Source organism: Gallus gallus, chromosome 1 (genome assembly GCF_016699485.2).
Source record: "Gallus gallus isolate bGalGal1 chromosome 1, bGalGal1.mat.broiler.GRCg7b, whole genome shotgun sequence".
Classification (NCBI taxonomy): Eukaryota; Metazoa; Chordata; class Aves; order Galliformes; family Phasianidae; genus Gallus; species Gallus gallus.
Genome location: NC_052532.1, coordinates 77,504,392 through 77,525,897, shown reverse-complemented (window position 1 = coordinate 77,525,897; position 21,506 = coordinate 77,504,392). Strand labels below are relative to the sequence as shown.

General features: G+C 43.0%; 2 protein-coding genes across 11 annotated transcripts in view; one reads left to right on the top strand and one right to left on the bottom strand.

Moving 5' to 3' along the window:
• The window catches only part of FAM131B (family with sequence similarity 131 member B), a 49,511-nt gene that overhangs the window by 18,032 nt on the left and 9,973 nt on the right, over positions 1 to 21,506 (bottom strand). For 3 of the 7 annotated variants that reach the window (XM_040648904.2, XM_040648928.2, XM_025143088.3), the window contains exon 1: positions 11,777 to 11,992. The exons of 2 other annotated variants lie outside the window; for them this stretch is intronic. In XM_040648904.2, the coding sequence (XP_040504838.1) occupies positions 11,777 to 11,804 (28 nt within the window). In that variant the 5' untranslated portion in view covers positions 11,805 to 11,992. Of the gene's footprint in view, positions 1 to 7,827; positions 8,110 to 11,776; positions 11,993 to 21,506 lie in introns of those variants that run through there. 2 more of the 7 variants (XM_040648905.2, XM_040648906.2) reach the window with 1 other exon arrangement.
• LOC107054541 (cuticle collagen 2-like) lies at positions 11,074 to 20,746 on the top strand. 4 transcript variants are annotated; one of them, XR_005840292.2, is made up of 4 exons: positions 11,074 to 11,366; positions 11,816 to 11,953; positions 12,382 to 12,655; positions 14,033 to 20,746. XR_005840292.2 is itself a non-coding variant. In XM_040648961.2 (4 exons), the coding sequence occupies exons 1-3, from the start codon at positions 11,263 to 11,265 to the stop codon at positions 14,131 to 14,133; spliced, it is 738 nt and encodes a 245-aa protein (XP_040504895.1). In that variant the 5' UTR covers positions 11,074 to 11,262; the 3' UTR covers positions 14,134 to 14,182; positions 14,264 to 20,746. The 4 variants fall into 4 exon arrangements, 2 of the variants coding, with proteins under 2 accessions (XP_040504895.1, XP_040504893.1); XR_005840288.2 differs by having other exon boundaries at positions 12,382 to 14,182; positions 14,264 to 20,746; XM_040648961.2 differs by lacking the exon at positions 12,382 to 12,655 and having other exon boundaries at positions 11,816 to 12,348; positions 14,033 to 14,182; positions 14,264 to 20,746.

Genomic DNA, 21,506 nt, shown 5'->3' with positions numbered 1-21,506 from the left:
GCAACTGTTTCATACAACCAAACGTTCCAAAATTATTTTTCTCATATCGTCATCCATGGTATTTGCCATCACCCTCTATAGGATGACACTATCCTATTAACATTTTAACAACAACCTGATAAAGAATATAAGCTGTATAGCAGCCCCCCAGGAGCTCTGGATCAATACATCAGAGAAGAGACATATATTTCCCTTGGCCCAAATGTGCTAGAAAATAATGTAGGAAGCTGTGGGCCAAGCTCCCCTACAACTACATGAAAGCAACAAGGCAGTGGAGGAATTTGCCAGAACTGTTTAACTGAGGATGTTCTCAGGCTGTAAAGCAGGCTGACCCTCAGGAATTCAGTGGGTGTCATACTGGCCCTGGAAGAGCTTTAGGACCAACACACCATTGTCTGGTTGCAAACCAAAATTCTTTGGGAGATGGATAATGGCACTTGCTTCGTTAAGAAGTATAAAACACACTCTTTGCATCTTTGCAAGGGGTACTGCTCCTCAAGTAGGTCCAGAGCAGATGCAAGAAGGTGGAAGGACCTCATCTGCAGCTCACTTTGTACATTTGTCACGCTGCAAGGGAAAATACTCAGTGACTGACTAAGACTTACACTGGAGCTCCTTCTCACTGTGTCTGCAATATCAGACACCCTCCACCACATGTCCAGTAGAAAAACTTAAGGTTCTGCAAGACCACCAAGGTTGAGCCTCCTCAGACTTTTCCTTCTCTTGCCAGAGAGATATGAGAGTTCTTTGACAAAAAAAAAAAAAAAAAAAAAAAAAACCCTCTGAAACCTCTGCAAACTGAGGAAGGGCTGCAAAGCATCAATCCTTAGCAAACACACAGTGTAGCTAAATCTATAATGTAGCTGAAGTCTGTGCTGGGTCCACCCAAATTAGAGCTACATGATACCAGTACAGAGCAATGAAACTGTACCAGATCTAAGACCACACAGAGACAATCTGCCATTCACTTTATTCGCCTCCTGGTCCCCCAAACAGAAGAAAGTATTTAACAGTATTTTTTGGAGAGGACTCTGAAGGCATTCAGTTTCAACGCCTGCTTCACCAAGTTTCTCCAGCTGCCGCGTACATCCACAGTGCTTGCTCAACAGGGTCCTTTTGGCTTCAGATGGGGAGTGAGTCAGGACTGCTCCATTCCACCCATAACCACTCTACCAGCATAGAGTCCTTCTGTATATTATCTTAGGGCATGATGGACCTGGTCTTCAGAGAACTAAACTTGTGGATGGTCTCGTAAGTATACATTACTGACATGCTTCTCAAAGTCTGGTGCATAAAGGATGTGGCACAAATGGGTCTACCAAATACTGAATGCAGCACCTTCCTCTGCCCAAATAAAATGGATCAAGAGTTCTGTCCTGGTAAATGCTTACACAGGCTGCTAGCAAGCTCACAGTTGCAGTACACACCAGTGGGGTACATGTCCCTTCCTCTGAGAGCCTACCTCTCTGCTACCAGCCACCTTCTAGCTACTAGTTGGAAAGAGAAGAAGGTCAAGGCATCATGAGTGCCTGCAAAAGTGGGCAGAACATACGCAGTAAGATTTTCTTCAGGTAGGGTCTTGGTCATCAATCAGTGAATATTGACTGTGCCTCAATACTGCATCAAAACCCTGTACTTTATCCCTGCAACACTCACTAACCTCTGAGACAAATTGCTAGAGTTCTGAACAGACTCTTGCATAGTTCAGGCAGCCCAAGCTAGATTGTGCTGGCATATGCCTTTCTCCAACTCTTCTGAGATGTCTACACCCCTGGCACAAGAAGCCTTCTGCAAGATTTTCTCCAACTTCTGGTCTTTGACAAAGCCCTTCTCAGAACCTAGAAGCTCTGTGGTGCAATCAAGTCTCTAATGATCACCAACAAAGGGAAATGTCTTTTTGAGCCACTGCTGCATAAAACCCACCTCTGTGAGCGGGCAGTAACCTCCTCACTGAATGGAAGGATGGCCCCTGTAGCATTACCAGAACTGTGGACCACTGGCTGTATGGTCAGTCAACCCTACATCACTTGCCTGGTGTACTCAGATTACACCACATCTCCTACCTCAGGCAAGTCCCACAGGAGTTTAGATCCCTCCAACACCTAGCTCCATGGAGGTCCTCCTAAGGCCTCGGCCTGTGACTCCCTGTTCAACCTACACACCACTCTGGCAAGCTCTGAACAACCAGATGACCTTCCCTGAGAACACTTCTTTGCATTCATGCATCAACTGGACTGCTCTACTTCCTCACCACCACATCCTCACCATCATATCTAAACCAGATATACAGTTGTAGAACCACTCACTGTCGGTAGAGGATGAGGAAACATGGCGTCCAGTTTCTACTCAGTGCTAATCCTCCAGCCCATGTGGAACAAATGATGGAAAATCCTCCGTCAAGGATATAACACAAATTTGCAAGTTTGTTCACAGGATCTCCTGACTCAAATCTCTTCTACAATGACAGTCTGACTTCTCCAGAACTTTTTATTTAGATTTTTGCTGCTCTTCTTACCAATTTAGTTGTACAGCTCCCACCACAAGCCATGTTTAATTCTGATCCTTGTTAGTTCTTTTTTTTTTTTTTTTTTGCCCCTAATAATTGTGTTTTTTTTCATTTTGGTTTCTTTCTTCACTTTTTTTTTGTTTGGTTTCGTTTGGTTTTTTTAATGAGCTTGGTGGGAAGGGGGCAGTGCGTATTTAGAATTTGTTTGGAATGAGTATAAGCTTGTCCCTCAGATGGGAGTGGACATGTAAAACATAGTGTAAGTAGGGGAAACAGTAGTGATATTATCCCAGAATACTTCTTCTAGCCTCTAAGCAATTTATACCTCAAGTAGTTCCCGAGACAGGGATGTTGCTTCTGTATTTAGTCACCTTTAAATAAGTTTTCTTCTATTCATCAGTTCACTTTTTACAACCAAGAAATCCTTTAGTACCCACAGCATCCTATACAAAGAGTTCTTCAGTTTAAGTATGCATTATGGGAAGAAGTGATAGCTTTTCTCTGTTTGAAATTGCCACTTCACTTTCACTAGATGTCTACATTCTGTCTTTAAAATAGATAGTGAAATATTTTTGCCCTCTTCATTTTCTCCACGTCGTTCATGTTGTAGGGAAAATTCATGACTGTATAGACATCTGTCATAATTCCCCTAACCATCTCTTCTCCAGAGTTGAGAAATTCCTATGTACTTAAATGGCTTCGCAAACATAAACCACACCACACTTTTGACCATCTTTTTGCCTTTTTTTCTGAATCATTTCCAGTTCAGATATGTCTTTTCTGAAATGGGGATGAAAAAGGACAACACAAGTTATTCAAAATACAGGCACAGCAAGATTCATGCATAGTAGTGTAATGCTGTTTCTCATTTTAATATCTTTTTTTTTTTTACTAATTATTAACATGTAATTGGCATTGTTATTGGCAATAAGAATTAAGCTATCCGTTATAACTCCAAGACCTCCATCACTGTGAATGTAACACTATAACTGTTTTCTTTGTTTATCACTTTATATGTATCTACTTTAAATTTCACCCATAATTTTAAACTCTAGTCATTCAATATTGTAATATCCTTTTGAAAATCTCTGTGTTCAGCATCTTGTTTGCTCCCCCAAATAATTTACTATCATTATGATACTTTGTTATTTCATTATTTAACTTCTTCTTTCATACATTTATGGATATGCACAATCTGAAGAAAGATCCCTGTGAAAACTGGCCATTTCTTGCTAATCCTTGTTTCCTATCCTTACTCAGCTACTTAGTAATTTTGGGAACTTCCCTGTGATACAACAGCAGATTCATGTCTTTAACAGCTTCTACAAATGTGCTTTCAGTGTGCCACTGAATCTCCTTTATCAGTATGTTTGTGAACCCTTTCTAAGACGTATAAGGCATCATTATTTCCCTCAGCAAGAGTAGCATTAACTCAGCATATATAATCTCAGTATATTTTACTTTTTCATGCATACACTGGTATTGCTCTTTAGAGTAACATTTATTAGCTCTGCCGGTATGCCTATCTCTTTTATTTGCCCATAGTTTCCTACATCTTCCAATTAGTTTAAAAACTGGCTCCACATTACCTACTTTCCAATCTTACAGTACCCAAGTAATTGTAACAGTACATAACACAATCAGTAGTTCAACCTTTTCAGCCTCAGATTCCTCCAGAAGTCTTGCATGAATACCACTTAATGATATTTTATTCTTTTGTCTATCTATTTTACAACATCATGTACTGAGGCTTCAATCTGAAGCTGAGCTTCTGATGTATCTTTAGCATGGAAAAGTTCCAGAGGATAAACTTTCACAAAATCCACCACAACAAGCAGATGCAAGTAAATGTAAATTAATGGCATGAGGGTTTTGTTGTTGTTGTTGTTGTTTTTAAATTATTATATGTTTTTGCTTGCTTGCTTGTTTTCTGCTATGGTCTTAAACTCTCTCAGTCACCTACCGCCTCTTTAGTAACAACATTATGTACTAAATTCTGATCACTGCATAGGGCAAATTACTTGATTTTTTCAGTCCCTTTGACTGGTTCCTCGAACAAATGTTTCAACTTTTACATCACACTCAACTTACAGCCTACACATAGAGTTAACTGAAGCCCACATTACCACTGAGTTTCCTGCATTCACTGTCTCCTCAATCTTTCTGTGGCTGTCACTGTCACTTGTCACCAACCTGACTAGTGACAGTAAATGGTCAATAATCCCATAATAATATAATCCCTAAAACTTATTGTCCCTATTCAGGTCGGGAACATCAAGCTACATGAGTGGTTGGACCACCATACTATTTTCTCCACTTCAGTTAAGAATTTTTGCAATGAGATTTTCCCCATGAGCTGTGTCTGATCAGCATCCAGAGCTACAAACACATCCTCCCAGGATATAGAGACTGTTTCCTTTTATAAATCTAGTGCACTCCTGGGCTTGAGAACTTGCAGCTTAAACTCACAAAGAAACATCTCAATTATCCAATCCCATCTCCTTGAAACAGGTGACACTAGAAATATTCCATTCTTTAGTTACATTTTCCATTGCTGCACTTGAATTTTGTTTTTTTTTTTTAAGAAAAATATTGCCTTTTACATATTCAGATGACTGAGAACTCAGTATAATTCTTGGTAAATTATTCCAATAGTTAAGTATTTTCACTATTTGATTGTTTGCCTTAATTCCAATCCAAACATGTCAGCCATCTTTCCACTGCATCTTAACTGTTTTCTGCCAGGTTGAAGACACAGATTGTTTTGATGCTTTTTCTTCACTCGAGCACTTAAAAACTGTCACTGAGTCATCAATGTAAGATTTCATTCACAGTTCACATACTGATTTTCTAACAATTCTTCTGTCCTGCAGCAGTTCCCAAAGTGAGAGTAATATAATTAGACAAAGATTTTTCTATTATTTTTTTCCCCACAAACACCAAATACAAAGCAAACACAACCTTCTCTCTTCACTTCAATATCCAGCTCTTCATAGATCAAAGAACCACAGCTTCTTTGGCTGCAGGATCACAATAGAAGCTATTGATCCACTGATTATCTGTTCAGACATCTCTAATCTTTTTCAGTGTGACTGCTTTCTATTATAGAGCTCTGGTCCTGTACCTACTGTTCACATTCTGTCATTAGGTATATAAGTTCACATTTAGATAGTTTAAAATACATACAGTTATTCAAGATTCAGCAATCCAAATCAACTAAACTGTTCCACTTCAGTAATTTATCTTTTTCATTTGTATTTTTTGTTTTTAGTACTTCATTCAATCTTTCCTTCTACCAATTTTAGCAATATTTTAGATTCCCATGTTAAATCAGAGGTACTGACACCTAGATTGAAAAATATGGAATCACGTAAGAAACACGAACGTTCCAAAAATGATTCTATCTTTGTTGCTATTCTGATGCACTTAAAATGTACTATATCATATAATAATAGTAAAAGAATAAGTACTATTTTTTTTGCTAACTGATCAGTGTTTTATATAATTCACACACACACACACACATATATATATTTTTAATTATTATTTTTAATTTAGAACTATTCCCAAAATTATGGGTGAAGTTATTTCCATCACTGGCACTCTTGACTGCAGGAAGTCTCACTGATGTCATGATATGAAGTCAGCTTGATGAGATCTGTTTTGAATAAACCCATTCTCGATTGGCATCTTGTGCTTCTAATATTTTATTGGGAATTATGTCACATTGACAAAGTCAGTACCCAAGTCATCTCACAAGACTTTTAAAGTTTTGATAAAACCCAGCTTTCCACCTCCAGATCTTCCTCAGTATCTCAAGATTCACTGGGGAAAAAAAACCAACAACCTACAGCTTCGAATTTTTGCCCAACTGTTGAAACACTCGTCAGTGCGAGTTATCTGGAACTGGCTATTTTAAGTACCAGTCTGACATTATTGTTATTTGCTGTTGGAAAACATATCCATATTAAATGAGCTGAAAACTATTTTTCTCTACATTCCCCCAAGAAAACAGGCCAAAAATACATACCGATCAGCTAGTTCACTCTCTCTGCTTCAACGCACATCAGTCTATAGAAGAGACTGACTCCCAGCTACCAAATAACTACATGTAAGAGTCTGCAGACTCAGTATGTTTTCCTGCAGATATATTCCTCAAAATCACATCAGTAGTATTGTCCACAAAAATAAAAGTCTTTGGGCAATCAGCAACATGCTCAAAACAGTTGTCCTGCACTAATGACCTTCTCTGATACATTTATCTTGTACTTGTTTTTTAGTACGGTTTCCTTAGAAAACTAGTCTTATGCTATTTGTTAGCTCTCTCCCTGCAACAACTTTGAAACCAAAAATTTACTTCAATAAACCTGACAAAAGAGAAAGAGAGAGAGGTCTCAAAGATGATCAGTTTGCAGAATCATAGAATCATAGAACCGCCAAGGTTGGAGAAGACCCACAGGATCACCCAGTCCAACCATTCACCCACCACCAATAGTTCCCATTAAACCACATCCCTCAACACAACATCCAAACGTTCCTTGAACACCTCCGGGGTCGGTGACTCCACCAGCTCCCTGGGCAGCCCATTCCAGTGCCTGACCACCCTTTCAGAGAAGTAATATTTCCTAAGGTCCAGCCTGAACCTTCCCTGGCGCAACTTGAACCATTCTCTCTAGTTCTAGGACACTTCATGACAACTGGTTGTGAGGTCAGCGACAGGGTCTCCATTCAGACACTTTGGGCAGAAATAAGCTCTTATCCCACAGCACTTTGGCTGATTTTTCAAAGTGATCAGATAGAGAACAGCTCAAAAGAAGAAAGGCCAGACTAGAAAGAAGTAGGAGCTATTGCTTTATTAAGCGAGATCAAGCACAAAGCAGTCTGGTAGGAAAGGTGTACCTTTGTCCCTTTTTTTGCTTTTCTACACCCCAGCTAAGAGAGAAACAAGATATCCAGATGCCCTTCTTCATGTATGCCCACCCATTTTGAAATATGTAGAAACAGAGGTTTCTACAGGGTCCTGTGCTCTTTTCCCTTTCACCTGTGTGCATGCAAGTAAACAAATAAATCCCTAATGCCATGACTCAGTTTCCTTTCTCACCACCTTTTCCTCTCCTCAATTTCTCCCTCCCATTTCTTACCACTTCCACACCTGCACACTGGATGGAAAAGGAGGAACCAGGCAGTGTGTCTCCTTGATATGTACTGCATATACTATACTTGCCACAACAGATCTTACTCCACACAGCCTTCAGGTCTTTTGTGGGGATGAACAAGGAGAAAAAGGAAGAGGGTGTTCAGTGATTCCCCCAGGTGCTTACCCTGCTCCTTCAGTCTCCTGTCATGCTCCCACTGCTGAATCTGAAGCAGATGAACTGGAAGTGAGCGGTCTTTGGCTCCATTTCTCCTTCTGTCGATGCTGTGTGCCATCAATACACTTTGTGCAGCACAGCCAGTGAAAGAGCAGCACAGAAAGTATGGGCTCCTCCAACCTTACTAGCATCTGCATTGCTTCACTCTCTGACTGTATACTGACCACTCTGTGTAAGAAGTCCAGTAAATCTGCTAGCTAGATTCAACAGATCAGATTTGACCTAGTGGATGACAAACGAAGAGCACTGCCTTTTCCAATCTGCAACCCAGTGACTGATGCTGTGCATGAACATACACAAGCTAACACATGAGCTAGTTTTTGCACTATTAAATTGCCAAGTTAAGCAGACGTGGAGAGCACTTCAGCTGACAGCTGGAGTTCTTACAGTGAGGTGAGATGGTCTGTGGAATATGGTATTCCAAGTAGTTAAAGTGATGGACAGGAGAAATGCAGTAGGAGTGTACTAACTGTGCGGAAACTTGCAGTCCTCTGACAGCACAGGATTGAAGTACTGGGTAAATCTGATTCAGAAAGTCATCCACTTCAGACTTTAGGTTCTAAACATATGATCACAGGGTAATTCTAGCTGGAAGGCACCTCTTGAGTTCCAAACTCCTGCTGAACTCAGAGTCATCTGTGAAGTTAGACCAGATTTCTCAGGACTTTAGTTTGTCTGGTCTTAAACAGACAAAGAATGGACACTGTACAACCTCAGTGGGAAAACTGCTCTGGCACTTGACACTTCTCATGGTCACAAAGGTTTTCTGGTATCCAGTGCAAACATTTCTGTTTTCTCTTCCCTTATGCTCCAGAAGTACTACTAATTTCTTGGAATATTTTCCCAAGATTTCATTTCCCTTCATAAAACGTGTTTGCTGCTGGCTTTTGCACAAAGAAATTAGAGATATCACTGGGAAAAAAAAAAAAAAAAAAAAACCTTGAGTTTTCCATTCATTTAAATCTATTTGAAGAATTTAAGAGAGATCTTATCATACTAGTCAGAACAACCAATTCTATATGTCTAAGCTATGGTCAAAGGTATACTCACAATGCATTCAGAATGGAATACATTCAGATATGTAGGCAGCCCTGAAATATCTTGAATTTGGCTAATTCCATTACAGAAAATAATCAAGCTGATCTTTGCATGTAGTTGGCACTCGAATATCTACAGGTTTCCAGCCAGATTTTGCAGCAACCTCAGTGCAAACCTGCTTTACATTCACTGAAATTAAGTGCAGCTATCATGAGAGGCAGTGGACAGCGAGGAAATGTGATGGAGTGAGTGATTATCACCAATAGACAGACCTGACTTGTAGCTGTTATCAGAAGCAGAAGCCAGCTGTGACACTCAAAAGGGCTCTGGATTGTTGTGTAACTGATATAACACCGTGTAACAGAAAACACGTATGACACTGGGCTGTGAGTGGGTGCATCCATGGAGAAGGTGACTGGATATCCACTTAGTCCTTTAAGATCACTTTTCAACTTTTCTCATACTCAAAGAAATACAAGCCTAATCACTGCCGTTGTGATTTCTGGTATCCCCTATAAGACAGAAAGATGTAATATGCTTTCATTTCAGTCTTACACATACGGAGCTGCTCTGCTATAATCCTCTCCGTTACTTTCCCCAGGGAGAAATAACTGGAAATTTTATACTTAGGAAAGAAAATGTGAAGTTGAGGAAAGAAAACGTGAAGTTGAACATCACCAAACGTGCAAACTATGACTTCTAACTAGATCATAGAAAAATGGTCCTGAGGGAGATGGAGAAATCACATGGTTTGCTTAAAACTGGAATGGAAAAAGGCTCAGAGCAAGCTCAGGGCACAATCCTGCATTGGCCCCTGCGTGGTGACTAAACTAAATGTGACTGATTGTGATCTTTCTAGCACTAATTAAACCTCTCAAATTCTGAGTTCAGAATCTGCTACATGCAAATTCTAAGGTAAAAACAACAGAAGCATAGCGTCCTTCTCCTGTCTCTGGCTTCCTCTTGAAAAGGCAACACAGAGCCTGTATATTAAACTAATTCTGCAAAAATCTAATCAGCTACACCACATAGCAAGAACACAAAGTTCTGCTCACGATAGGGCACTCGTTTCTAACCACATCCTAGAGCTCAAACCTAGCACTTAAATGAACTGTTTTCCCAAAGCAAGGAACATAACCAATAACTCCATGAAGGCTGAAGTGAAAAATCTAGGCTACCCAATGAGAACTGTTTGGAACAAGCCTCCCTAGGTAGGGAGTTCTTAGTCTAGTTCTTAGACTAGGTTCTTAGACCAGGAAGTCCAAGCAAAATCAAAAGATCCAACCTGTACCCAGTTCAGCCTCTAGTATTCTAAAGAGATGCGTATGAATGTAAATCTATGATCTACACATATGAATGATACTTGCAACACAGTACTTATACTGGCTTTTCGTAACACAGATACCAGGTCAGATCATAAAAATCCTGCCATGCGTAGGAACAACTACCTTCATGGTCAAGCATGAAAGCTTTGTGGCATTCTGAAGTCCAGAGTGGATGCTATCAGATGCATGTTTACTATTTATCTGAAGTGTTGTGGTGAGAGGGACCAAGAATTAATGCTATCGTAACAACATGCGGCGTTAGAAGTGGTATAAGACACTTGTCAGACAACGGGAAAGTAATGTCCTTGGCAGTGTGTGTGCATAAACAATATGGGAAAGGCAGGAAAAAAGGCAGTGCATGTTTTGATGTGCTGCAGCACACAGACCCGTGTGAGTTTAAAGAATCTCAAAAGAAATACCGCAGTGATCTTTGCCACGCAAACATTCCAGGAAACATAAAAGATTTCTTTAGGTCACAAGGACACTTGTGACCAGTTAAGAAAGATAGACTAGTTGTGGGAATTAAAGCCTGAGGCAGAAATTGGAGGCAGTAGTGTAAAGTTTGCTTCTGCACGAGTATGCTGCTCGTGCTCACAAAGGGCTTTCCCACTAATTCAAGAGGTGTCACAGCAGCAGACTGTGACGTAGCCACTCAGATTTACTTTGGGGACCTGCTTTGATCTGCTTGCCCTCGTAGTTTTCCCAAATGTCAGAGTGCCCGTGTGCTTTTGGGAAAGGTTGGAGAGAGACGTGTTTCACCAAACGAGCTGTTTTTCTCTCAAGGGCTGTTTGGGTGGCTTGAATGACGTGTTTCCATGTATCTGATGTCTTCATATGCGGCGGGCATAGAAATCCTTTTTTTTCTGTGGGGAGGAAAGCGTGCCCCTCAATCCCAATTTTACCTACAGGGATCTGCGCTTAGCTATCGAGGGACCTCGAGAGATCGAGGGATATATGCATGCTTGTAGGAGGAGAGAGCTAGGTTCGAATAGCCTAGAGGCTTGGAATCCTCTCCCGAAAAATGCGTGGCCCAGTGGAAATACGCTATTTCTCCTACCGCGTCCCCTCGAAATGGCTCCGCGAGAAGGAAAGGATCTCGTTTCGCTCGCCGCTCTCCCCTGAAGCGTATGTAAGGGGGAAGGAGGAGAGCAGACGTGCAGATCGCGCAGCGTTATGTATGCTCGGGCGACAATAAACCGCCGCCGAGCGAAACAGGGAGCCGCCGTCCGCCCGCTCCCGCCGCGGGAGGCACGCCCCGCACCCTCCCGGAGGCAGCGCGCCGACCCGCACCTCCCGCCGCGGAGATGCCCCCGGCCGCGCCCCGCACCGGCCCTGCGCTGCCCCTCGCCCCGCCGGGAGCGGGCAGGGTGCGGCGGCGGGGAGCGGCGGCGGGCGGCTAATGGCGCTGAGCGGCGGCGGGGAGGAGGGGGCTCCGAGGGGCGGCCCGCGCCCCACTGCGCCGGGACCGTCGCGCGGCGGAGCGGGGGCTGCGGCCGCCCGAGCGTCCCCGAGCGCCGTCCCCGCCGACGCCTTACCCACGGTGCGGGATCCGATGCAGCCCATCACTCCGGCAGGTCTCCGGGAAGAGGCGGCAGTCTCGGCGGCGAGGAAGCGGAGGACGAAGACGACGGAGAGAGGTCGGAAAGGAGCCAGTGCCTTCAGCGGGCAGCGCCGGGCTGGCCCAGCCGGGACCGGCGCGGGGTCATGGCCAGGTACGAGCGCGGGCTGCCCCCGGCGCGGAGGCGCGGGCCGGGGGATCCCGCGGGTCGGCAGCGCGGCGCCGATTGGCTGCCGGCCTCCGCGGCCCGGGGAGGCAGGGCCGGGCCGGGCCGGGCCGGGCCGCGCCGTCCGCCCCCGGGGAGCGGGAGCGGGGCGGAGGCGGGGGCCTGGCCGGCCGGAGGCGGGCGCCGCGCGGCCTCTCCCGCCCGCCGGGACAGCGCAGGTGAGCGGCAGGCGGGCGGTGCTGCCGCACTGGCGGGCGACAAGCAGGTGGGGCCGGGGGCGGAGGGGAGCGTCCCCGGAAGGAGAAGCGAGGGGCACGGGGATGCTGGAGATGGAGGCGGCAGCACGGGCGGGCTGGAGGGCGGCGATTCGCGCTGGTTTCCCGGTAACTACACTTGCAAACTTGATTCAATTAAAGGCAGCCCCCCTAGCGGCGGCGGCGGACGGGTCCCCCGGGAGGGGCCTGGCTTCTCGCAGCTCTCGCTGCCGGAGAGCCGCCGAGGGCGACGACGGGGGGTCCCCGGCCTGATCTGCTCCTGCCGGAGATGCGGCCGCCCGGAGCGCTCCCGTGTGCGGGTGCAGACTGCGGCGCTGCCCTCTGCCCATCCCTCCGCGGAGAGGTGAAAGGAGCGAGCTCAGCCCCGTGGAGGATCGCCTGGGGCCTTTCCCTTGCCTCCCTGCTGGCGTTGGTGGTAAGGAAGGATCTCCAGGGGCAGGTGCTACGTCTGCCCCCTTCGCGGCTCAAATTCGGCCTCTCCTGATGGCAACAGGCAAAGTCGTCCTGGTCCATTTCTCTGGCACCACCGGCTGTGCTCAGTTCGCACCTTGCCTCCATCGTGTTGGGAGGTGCTCGTGATTTCTCCCTGTTGCTTTGTGCTTCCTTCATCCACGACTCCTATCTGATCTTTCTTTCCACCAGCCTCGATCACTAGCAAATTAAATTTAGCTGATCCCAAATGAGTTACTTCGTTCTCAGCCTTGGGCCTGGATCGGTCATTTTTGTTTATGCTCGAGGCAGCCAAGCAGTCTTTATTAACAGCAGAAATGGGGAATAGGTAAGTTCATTCTCCCACATATGGCTTACACTGAGCCTAAGGGAAAAAAGAAAGAAAGAAAGAAACAGAAGAAGGCTTCACATAGAGAGTGTATGTCTTGCTTGAGCCTCTGTAGGTAGGGAGGGACTCTGCCTACATAGGCTGCTTCCAAAGTAGAAGTTACATGGGAAAGACACGTGCAGAAAAGAAAAGGTGGCAATGTCTGAATACTAGCAGCTGGTATATCTTTTCTCCTTCTCCATGGTATTGAAGATCTAGCCAGCATGGTGAACACAATGCTCCTGAAGTATAAGAGATCCCAGTCTCCTGTCTGGTTTCCCGAGGCCACCATGAGAGCTATAATGTTCTTCACAGCACATTCTTTCTTCGCAGAGGATGAAACTTCTCCACAGCTTTTTTTTTTTCTCCTCCCTCCTCCATGTATTTCCAAATCTGTCAGGTTTCATGCCATTTTTTTGTGGGTTTTTTTAATGGCTCAATATTTTCCTGGTGTGCCTGAACTCTTGAAACCTAAGTTTTAAAAATGCAGGGAAACTGTAGATCTTGTGGAACTTTTGTTACCCAGAGGTGTTTTAGTCTCTCTGAAGAGCACATCCACGTTGACTTCCAGGTCTAAATGCAAGGACGAGGGAAGCAAATTAAAATAGGAAGAATGGTATTTTAAGACACAAGGCCTGTCTTAGACAAATGTTCTGTAAGCTGGTGACTGCCCACACAGCTGTTGTACGTGGATTGATCAGGACAGCTGCCCTGAGGAGGCTTACCAAAAACCCGCCAAACAGCTTTTGCATCTTATCCTTGCATAGAGAAGATGTATTCCTAATACAGCTGTGGGCGATTTCTTAAGTCTTTCTCCTGTTTCGTGTTTCAATTTTAATCCCCTTCTCTCCACCCACAGTCTAAAATTGTTACTCTGTAAACCTTCTTTCTGATGTCAGGGATATCTTTGCACTTGTTCCTTTTCAGTGGTGGTTTCAGGTAAGTCACATTGACTGTCCTTATCTTATTTCCCAGGCTTGACGCTTTGCCTTGTCTATCATTTGGTCTCAAGCTCATCATCATACCTGGGTCCTTACAACTCTGGATTTGGCTTTCCTATCATTAAGCTACAATAAAATCTGCATCAGTCTGTTCTGACTTCTGCCTCAGGGTATGATTCTACAGGTAGGCGAGCAACTCCTAGCACTTACTGTGCCTGAAAATCAGCTTTCCAGTTCTTGATGGATTTGTTTTCTGCTGCTCTAGTGACGTGGTAGTTTACACAGGGATCTGGCAAGTGATAATGATGCTGTAAGGTAAGTATCAGGGAAGCAGAGAGAGAGAGAACTGGCAAAGAGAAGGACTTCTCGCTTCCAGGGATGATGGATATCTGCTGCTCCCACTAAATGATACCAAAGTGTCTGTTCATTCACTGCACAGAACTACTGACCTGCCGCATGGCTCTGACATGTCCCAGTGCCACAGGCTCCTTTTTTTTTATTTTGAATCAATATAACTTAGCTGTGGAAGTACTTCTACCTGTCAGAACCCCAGCACCCACAGCCGTGCTTTATCTGATATTTTTTATGTAGTCAGTTTAATCAAAGGATAGTGTCTTTATCTTTTGGTTCCCACTCTTACATGTATTCGTTACTGACCTCATATATATAAATCTACTTTAAATAGTAAAGTTCATTCTCATGTGAAGCTGGGAAAACTTTCTAGGCTGTTAGTAGTTCTGACACAGCTTGACTCTTCCATACAGTAGGTTCCATGTGAGCTTATCATCAGAGAACAATTTCTTGCTTTTAATAAGCCAAAACCCAACTTTTCTTCCTAAATTCACTTAAAGTGCAATTCTTTACATACATTAGCATGAGAAAAGAGCAGCTATTTTACATTCTGAAAACATACAGCAGCATCTCAGGTATTAGATATAGCTTAATTTGTTAAATACTGACTTCTAACATGCTCATATACTGTGTGTAAAAGACATTTCCACTCCTCTGACTTTTGATTCAAATAAAGATTGTGTCAAAATGGCCACCAGGAAGATTCTTTCTTTTCTATCGAAGCAAGGTGAAGTTCTAAATTCAAGCCATATCTGTTAATGTCCCGTGATGTCTTTCCTGCACAAGGCATATTTCATGAATATTCTCATGTAGGAGGAAAACAAAAGGACTGAATCTCTGAACTAAAACGGAGTAAAGCTGAACCTTCCCCCTACAGTTTCTGTCTTTGCTTTTCCTGAGGTGCTGCTGCGAGGGCCAGGAAGTAAATGAACAACAACAAAAAAAAAAAAAAAAAACCAGTTGTTTTTTGTTTTTTTTTCCTTTGAAATGCACTTTCTGACAGGTTCTGAACATCTTTTTGAGTATTGCAGGTACTTTCTTAGATAATTGGGCTACAATTTCATGTGGAAAGCATGTACAAAATGTTTTGTGTAGTGGTGATTTAAATGCTGATCTGAAAGATCTTGGTAAACATAAGTGTTCACATAGGTGCAATGGTCAGTGGTGTAAATTCTAGGTGGAGGCCAGTAATGAGCAGAGGACTGCAGGGGTCAATGCAGTGTCCAGTCCTGTTGAGTATTTTCATTAATGACCTGGATTATGGAGCAGAGTATACTCTTAGCAAGTTTGCAGATGCCACAAAACTGGAAGAAGTGGCTGATAGAACAGATGGTCATGCTGCCATCCAGAGGGACTTCAAGAGGCTGGAGAAACAGGCTGGGAGGAACCTCATGAAATTCAGTAAGAATAAATGTACAGTCCTGCACCTGGGAAGAAACAACCTCAAGCTCCAAGACATGCCACCTATCTGGAAAGTAGCTCTGCAAAGGAAGACCACTAGGGGAGTCCTGGTGGTGAGGAATTGAAATTGACAGAACTGTAGTTAAAAAAAAAAAAGAAGTGTGTGCTCCAAGTGAGCACTTGTTTCAGGGTTGAATGCCAGGTTGACCTGTACAGTTGGGGAGTGACAGGGGCCATCCATCAGCTTCTTCCCCCCATCCCTGCACTCAGGCAGAGGTCTGAGCAGGAGAGGGTGGGAAGAAAGATGTGCTTGAGCAAAGCTCTGCCCAGCAGAGGGATTGGTAATAGCACAGAGCAAAGCAGTTTCAGAAAAAGAGCTGATTTTTAACAGCTTCTTCCAAATCCATATTGTAGCACTTCCATCATAACCCTGAAGACAGACTTATGCTGTAAATTGTTAATTAATTTTTATTTGCTTTTTAAGACATGCCTGTTAAGCATTGATTACCTTTTCTTTAAGCTACTGATTAATTTTACTATTATACCTAATTTTCCCTATGTTCCCTGTAGCTCTCTCTCTATATATATAATATAAAAATCTTGTAAGTTAGAAATACTGGAGCAAATTCTGCCCGAGAAATACTGCTTGTGAAATACAGAACTATTGTCACTGTCACACTTGCTTAATAAATGTATTGATTTCACAGTAATTAATTATCAGGGATGGTGATTATATTACAATAAATAATGTGCCCCATGTCTACTGCCTTAACTCCCCTTTAAAGCTGTTCAAATGCAAAAAATTACCAATATGAATCTTGCCACTGAATGTTCCACTTTTAACTAAACATTGCTAACTCCAAAACAGTTTAAAATATCATCCTTCTCTCTGTCATTCACCCTAACATTAATTCCCATCCCCAAAGATCTCATCGGTAACCATGTCTATCCACCTATGAAAAGACTGAAAAATTTGCTTTCCTTCTTTGATCTTTTTTTTTTTTAATCCTTACTTATAATCCCATAGATATCAATTTATATCACAGAAAGATAAGGACAAACTTCAAACTTCTTGCAAGATGTGTCTTCAGCTGTGGAAAATAAGCAGAGGCCTACTAACTTTGTAAGTGGGAGATGTTTACAAAAATAATGTCTGTATCAGATCTATAGAGGCAGGAATCACCCTCCAGGGACTGTTGCTCCAATACGCTTCTCTGCTGGCCTTCTGCCACTGGCAGTATGGATTCTCCAGTAAATGCTTCTTCTGGCAGAGATCTCTGTAATTGCTTCACAGAAGTAATGGAGTAGATACCACAAGAGTTAATTCTACATCGAGCTGTATTTGCTACTGATAGGATTTTCAAGTGGACTGAAAAGGAAATGAGATAACAAAATGACTCATACCATTCTTTCTTGCTTGGAGATCCTTCCTTCAGTGCAGGAGACAAAAGCTTTCTATGAGGTTCAAAGAATGAAAAAAGAAGTACCAGCCTGGTTCAGCTTCTGAAAGGGTGCAGCATATCTGACATACATAAATGGGAGGCTGGGTCCTTTCAAGCTGGGAAAATATTTGAGGCTGTGTGCATGAACTGAAGTTAGAAGGGACAATAGGTGGAGGTATTGACATAGTATGTATTTGCATTACGTACTGCAAAGTAAGCTCATGCTTACCTACGTGCGCCTCCAAGCAAATGTGATCTTGTTCTGCCCATACCTAAAAGCCATTAAAAAACTATAAGTTCAGTAAAATTAATCACCCTCTCAATAGAGTATTTATCAAAAATTCCTCTTAGTGCTCAATAGTATTTTCTGCTACGTTGCTGAAGAGAAGTAAACTTGGCACCAAAAGATTATTTTTCCCCTTCTCCTGCATGACAAGTTCTCAAAATGGTCCGTGCTGCCAAAGCAGAGACACAAACTTTGGATATCCTAGAATAATCTACTGGAAACTGAACGCTGATTGAGCATCCCAGGAAGGACAATGAGGAAAAGAAAAGGAAAAAAAGAGAAAGAAAGAAAGAAATTCCAGGATGGCAACTCACCATTTGGTGAATCTGTTGTGGTTAGAGTGCACAGGTTGCTCACCATCAGGTAGCTACTACCAAGAAGGGAGGTCTGGAGAAATAGTTTTGGAGGGTCAGAAAGGTTACATACACTAAGAAAAGGGTCACTGCCAGTGACATAAACTTGAGGCGTATAACAGGGCGCAAATACCTTTGATGCAGTATGAGTCTTATTTAACTTTTTAAAAAGCATTTACTTCATTCTCTACTGAATGTCTCATTCCCTAACGGAGAAGCATACAGCAGCTACTTCCCATAAATGTCAATTGAATCTGTACCAGTGGTGTTGCTCAAACTGCATTTTTAAAAATAATCTCCAAGCAGTAAATGTGCTTTTTAAATTCCCAGTGTTATGTAAAAAGGCATGGTATTTTTAGCTTTACAAAATATCAGTTGTCATCTTCTCACTCTGTCCCTGTGGTATATTAGAGATGGGGAACTAGGAGCTCTCAGAAAGCGAAGGTATCAACTCTTTACAAGAAAGGGATTTTCTGCAATACTGTTATGCAAATCTTAATAAAGACATACAGCAAAGTCACAACAAAGAAGGTACTTCTTATTTTAAAAGCTAGTATTTCTGTCCTCGCTACCAAATTGTTATGTCTGGAATAACAACAGTATAATGTATCCAGAAGGAAAATATCAACCAGAACTGTTCACTCATGCTGACAGAATGGCCCTCACCTTCAAAAAATTATCCAGAAAATAGTCTCTGACATATAACACTGAGCACACAGCTGCTGTGAGTAAGCACTGGCACATCAACGCTGACTAAAACTGGTTCTGGAATCAAGTCAGGCCCACTGCTGTTTTTAGGAGATGGGAATAAATCTACCTGCTGTACTATGCTGTACTCCATATGAGAACTTAAAGGACCTAGAAGGCTTGCCTTTGTGCTGACTTGGGAGTGACCTTTCGTTTCCTGTCTGTTTCAAGTCTTCTGAGGTCTAATGTTCTCACCTGCTGACAAGCTCCTTAATAAAGCACACACGGACCTTGCTTCTTACCGTGTTCTCTACTGGAATTTGAGGAACAGGATCTTCGCAGCTATAGCAGAGTCTGGTGAAACCATTTGCTGGTACTATCTGATGCTCCCTGTAGGGAGACATCCCTTACTAGAAGCAGAACAGGAAAGGACAGCATCCTGTTTACCACCTCACCTTAGTGTATATGGACTCATACGTATCAGCACTGGGCAAAGGCCCTGTGATTTCCATAGACAGAAAAGTGCAGGAAAAACAACAGCCACCATTCTGGGCAGTATTATGTCCAGCAGCTGATAACCCTTCCAATTCTCATAAATATCAAGGAGTGCTGCATTAGAATAATGTGATCTTAGCCAGGGCTAAAGAGGGCTTCCTTTAGTATTGCTGTGTCTTTATGCTGGCAGACAATAATGTGATATTTTTTCTTAGTCCTCGTTGATTCTGTGGCTGACCAGCAGCTGCAATTGGGTAGTGTTGCCATGAATCGCTAGTGTTTGAATGCTTACAAGTACTTTCTGTGTTGGCTTGTCATCATCCAGCATCTTTAATCTTCAGCCAGTTCTGTCCTAAGCATGCTTTAAGATAGCTAAGTAGTTTTAAACAGAAGCAAGACACCCACTGATTCAATACATGTTTTTTATTCACAGTACAGTACTGTGATCAGCCATCGCAGTGTTTCAAAAAGCTTCTCTGTTCTCACATTTTCAAATGTAGTAGGCCCATCCTCATATAGTAAAACTCTGGAACAAAAGGTGCAGCTGATGCAGAAGTATTTCTTCTGCATTCTGGGGGACATTAGCTTTTCACTGTTCCCACAGAATGTTGCTCTTCTTTTCAATCTCCCCACAGTTGCAGTTGGTTTCAATGTGCAGTAAGAGCATTTATCATACTTTCACGTTTGCTACTACCTCTTCATTTTACTATCACCAAGAAGAAAAAGTTGAAACAATTGCACGTGAGAAAAGTTATGGTCTCATGGTCTCTCCAATAATTATTGATATGCTTAGGAAAGTGGAATTCATAAGACACCGGGCAACAAGTATGTAACTTGAAACTTCATTCCTTGCTTGGAGGTGTATGGATTTGGAGAATAGCAAATAGTAAAGGGCAGACACAAATGGAGGCTCTAGGACTCTAGTAAAGACCAGTAAAAGAACAAAACAGAGAGGACGCAGCATAATGTTGTCTTCTCACCAGCATATGCTGAAAGACTAAATGAATTCTGAGACCAAGAGAATTGTTCTAGCCTCAGAACCAAGCCAGGAACCTGCAAATACATAACATGAAGAAGTAAAAAAGCTTCTATGGCTTATTGTCCCTCTAACCTTGACTGCAAATTAAACTCATCAATTTAAATTTGGGCTTTTGGCACACAAGCTCTGATACCTGTCTGCAATGATATCAAGTTTGTGGAGTTAGAGGCAGTGAAAAGCATCAACTAGACCAAAACGTTGTCCACGTTTTTCAAAGCATTATCCCTCTCAGTATTGACCAGTAACCTGTACCCTTTTCTGTCCTGTTAGACAAGAAGACTAATTTGCAGTGTGTAGTCTCACCCCTATGGAATGCGTCCTTTTGAAATTTATGAAGGGACGGATACAGTATTTTTTATATATGTTAAAATTTGTATCTCTATGGAGATTTCCTCTTTCTTAAGTCAGAAAAAGACAGAGCCATTTTACTGCACTGGAGAAAGTAAGCTATCCTGGTGTGCTCTGCTTTGCTCCGCAAAGTACGTGGACTACTGTAGCTGAGAGAGCTCCATCCCTTTCAAGGTCTTACATCTGACGATACTGTGGCTATGTCATTATACATTGCCTGCAATTGTTTGGATATCATATGTGGCTTTTGCACTGTTCTACATTTACTGTACCCTTGTACAAATCCATAATCTTTGCTGTACTATTTCATAAACCCGTTTTCAATATGAGCATGTATTTTCTTTTATCGAATCTCATTTTTGTTTTATATTATTAAACTAGAGGTGTAATGACCACCTGGGCGGGACACAGTCTTGGTGAGCATGGACATCAAGGGCAAAGAAACAGGAAACAGAAGGATTATTGCTAGTAGGACCAAGAAGTTTTTTTGAATGAGGTTGAACACTAGGAGAGTGGCTCAGCAACCACATCAGCTATCTCTCTCAGAACCCTGGGATGGATATCATCTGGCCCCATGGACTTACACACATTCAGTTCCACTGTTCCAGCGGGACGGAATCCACTCCCCACACCTTCACCTAGAGGTTCAGGGTCCTGGCAGACATGGGAAGACTGACTACCAGTGAAGACTGAGGCAAAGCACTCATTGAATACTTTAGCTTTTTCTACGTCTGAGGAAGCCAGCTCTCCGTTAACTTTTATCAGAGGGGGAACACTCTCCTTGGCCTGTCTCCTCCTGCCTATGTACTGGTAGAACCCCTTCTTGTTATCTTTCACATCCCTCACCAAGTTCAGCTCCATCTGCGCCTTGGCTTTCCTAATCCTATCTCTACACATACAGACAATAGCCCTGTACTCCTCTGAGGCTACAGAACCCTGCTTCCACTTCCAGTATGTTTCCCTCTTTTCCCTCACTTTAAGCTGCAGGTCCTTGCTCAGCCGTGTCAGTCACCTGCCTCCCCTGCTGGACTTCTTCTGCTGGGGGATGGAGAGCCGTTGCGCTCAGAAGTGTGTCCTTAAAGAGCTGCCAGCCCTGTTCTGTACCC